Here is a 1,944-nt window from a genome sequence, read left to right as displayed (position 1 = left end):
GCCCAAAGACTCTAAACAACACAAGAAAACTCTATGAATATCCGCAACACTGCGGTCGCAGCTTTCAACCTAGTCGCCCCTCACCTACTTCTTGATGCATCATGTGACCAACATCCCCTCAGCACTAATACAAAGAGCTCAAACACTCCCTTCCACCTCAACTGTATCTCGCATTCTATTGACAGAAATTCGCACGCACGCATGCTACGCATCAGAATCATTAAGGATATACAGCACCATCAGCCACACAATCCTTTCGCGGCAACACATCGGTCAGGACCCATTCTGTTCTCCCCCTTTACTATCAATATACCATCATCAGTCCCTCGAACCTTCGCCTAAACACTCTTATGGCATCCTTCCCCAATCCCCCATCTTCCGAGTCCCTAGTTTCACGCCCACAACCTTCGGCTTCTCGTGCGTGGAGAGTGGAGAGAGGAGAGAGGAGAGAGGAGAGAGGAGAGGAGTACCGATCAGTAGGGACTCCATCCCATCTTTCGCTCATTTCTCACCTTTCCTACACCTCCTGCTCTGTCGGTCGAGATGGGAGGGAGCGAAGAATTAGCGTCATGCTTCCACATACAGACCTGCGGCAGAGAATGAGAATCACAGCACGAGGAGACGAAGGAGCAAGAGCGAAAGAAAAAGAGAGCGTGGTAGGGAGGAGAGGGAGGAAGAAAGGGAGGGAAGGGAGGGAGGGAGGGGGTTGAACGCAGGGAGGGAAGGACGGAAGGAGGAGGTCGACGAAGGGGTAATCCTTACCTTGCAATCTTCACCCCCGCTCCAAATGATCGATTTCTCAAAATCGCAACAAACTCCCCGAACGATCTGCAAGAGTTTCGTGAGCAAGTCAGCCAAATGTGATGCTAAGGAGGCAGCGCACGAAGCATGCGCTCATCTTACATTCTACTGCCTCCCCTCCCCTCCCCTCCCCTCCCTCTCCCTTTCCTCCTCCTCCTCCTACCTCTTCTCATCTTCCAGCCTCCCCTCGCCTCCCTCTCCCTTTCCTCCTCCTCCTCTCTCTCTTCATCTTCCAGCCTCCTCTTACCGCTACATGCCCTTCCTTGTCTTGCATGCAGGCCTCCAACTGCGGCCCATCGGAGCTCAAGCGCCACATGCTGAGATGCCCTGACTCGGAGCCCGTGAAGAGATGAAGCGTATCTGCAGATCAGCTAAGATGAAAGAAACCTACCTCCCCTTTCTCCCCATGCACTTCCACTCGCCATCCCTGTCCCCCCCTCCCCCCTCCTGCTGCTCTAGCTGCTCCTGCTGCTGCTGCTCCGCCTCTCTTCCTGTACTTCTTTCTGCTACTCCTCATCTTCCTTCTCTTTCTCCTCCTCTTCCTCCTCTCACTGTCTTCCAATCACCTGTGCTCCGTTGATATTTACAGTCAACCAGATAGTCGACAGGGTGAGGCGACGTTGACTGCGCGATCAGCAGTGGTGAGAAGAGAGTGCTCATGATGATGATGATGATGATGGAGATGATGATGATGATGATGATGATGATGATGACGATGATAATCATTTAGGTCAGGATAAGGAGGAACGGTTGCTGGACGACGGCGAGGAGACCGCAGGTAGAGGACAACGACAACGAAAGCAAGGACGGGAAGCAGGAGGAGGAGGAGGAGGAGGAGGAGGAGGAGGAGGAGGAGGAGGAGGAGGAGGTTCGTTGTTTGGAGGATGGCAAGAGCTCAACCTGCAACGCTCCCCTCATGTCCTCCACGTTGACAAGGAGCTTCTCCTTGCCGACATCCCACATCTGCACCCCCAACGTCACACGTCCTCCGACGGCTCGTCGCTCACCACCTGCAAGCTGTGTATGTTGGTTGTGCAGTAGACCTGCTGGGCAAGGTTCCCGCAGAAGCCGATCCTCGATATGGCGACCTCGACGTTGAAAACGGCTTCGAGGCTGTCGTCTGAGGGGAGGAGAGGAGAGGGA

The 1,944-nt window shown here is 54.1% G+C and overlaps 1 protein-coding gene across 1 annotated transcript in view; it reads right to left on the bottom strand.

The window, feature by feature from the left end:
- Positions 1-138: 138 nt before the first annotated feature.
- Positions 139-1,944, bottom strand: part of GUITHDRAFT_113113 (hypothetical protein) — a gene marked incomplete at both ends in the record, with an annotated part of 3,302 nt that continues 1,496 nt past the window's right edge. Inside the window, 7 exons of the mRNA XM_005827774.1 lie at positions 139-204; positions 513-587; positions 763-828; positions 1,049-1,161; positions 1,368-1,425; positions 1,702-1,764; positions 1,809-1,921. Coding sequence (XP_005827831.1) covers positions 139-204; positions 513-587; positions 763-828; positions 1,049-1,161; positions 1,368-1,425; positions 1,702-1,764; positions 1,809-1,921 — 554 coding nt within the window. The remainder of the gene's footprint in view (positions 205-512; positions 588-762; positions 829-1,048; positions 1,162-1,367; positions 1,426-1,701; positions 1,765-1,808; positions 1,922-1,944) is intronic.

Source organism: Guillardia theta (genome assembly GCF_000315625.1).
Source record: "Guillardia theta CCMP2712 unplaced genomic scaffold GUITHscaffold_64, whole genome shotgun sequence".
Lineage (NCBI taxonomy): Eukaryota > Cryptophyceae > Pyrenomonadales > Geminigeraceae > Guillardia > Guillardia theta.
The sequence above is the reverse complement of the archived record's forward strand: the minus strand, read 5'-3'. Positions and strand labels throughout refer to the sequence as shown.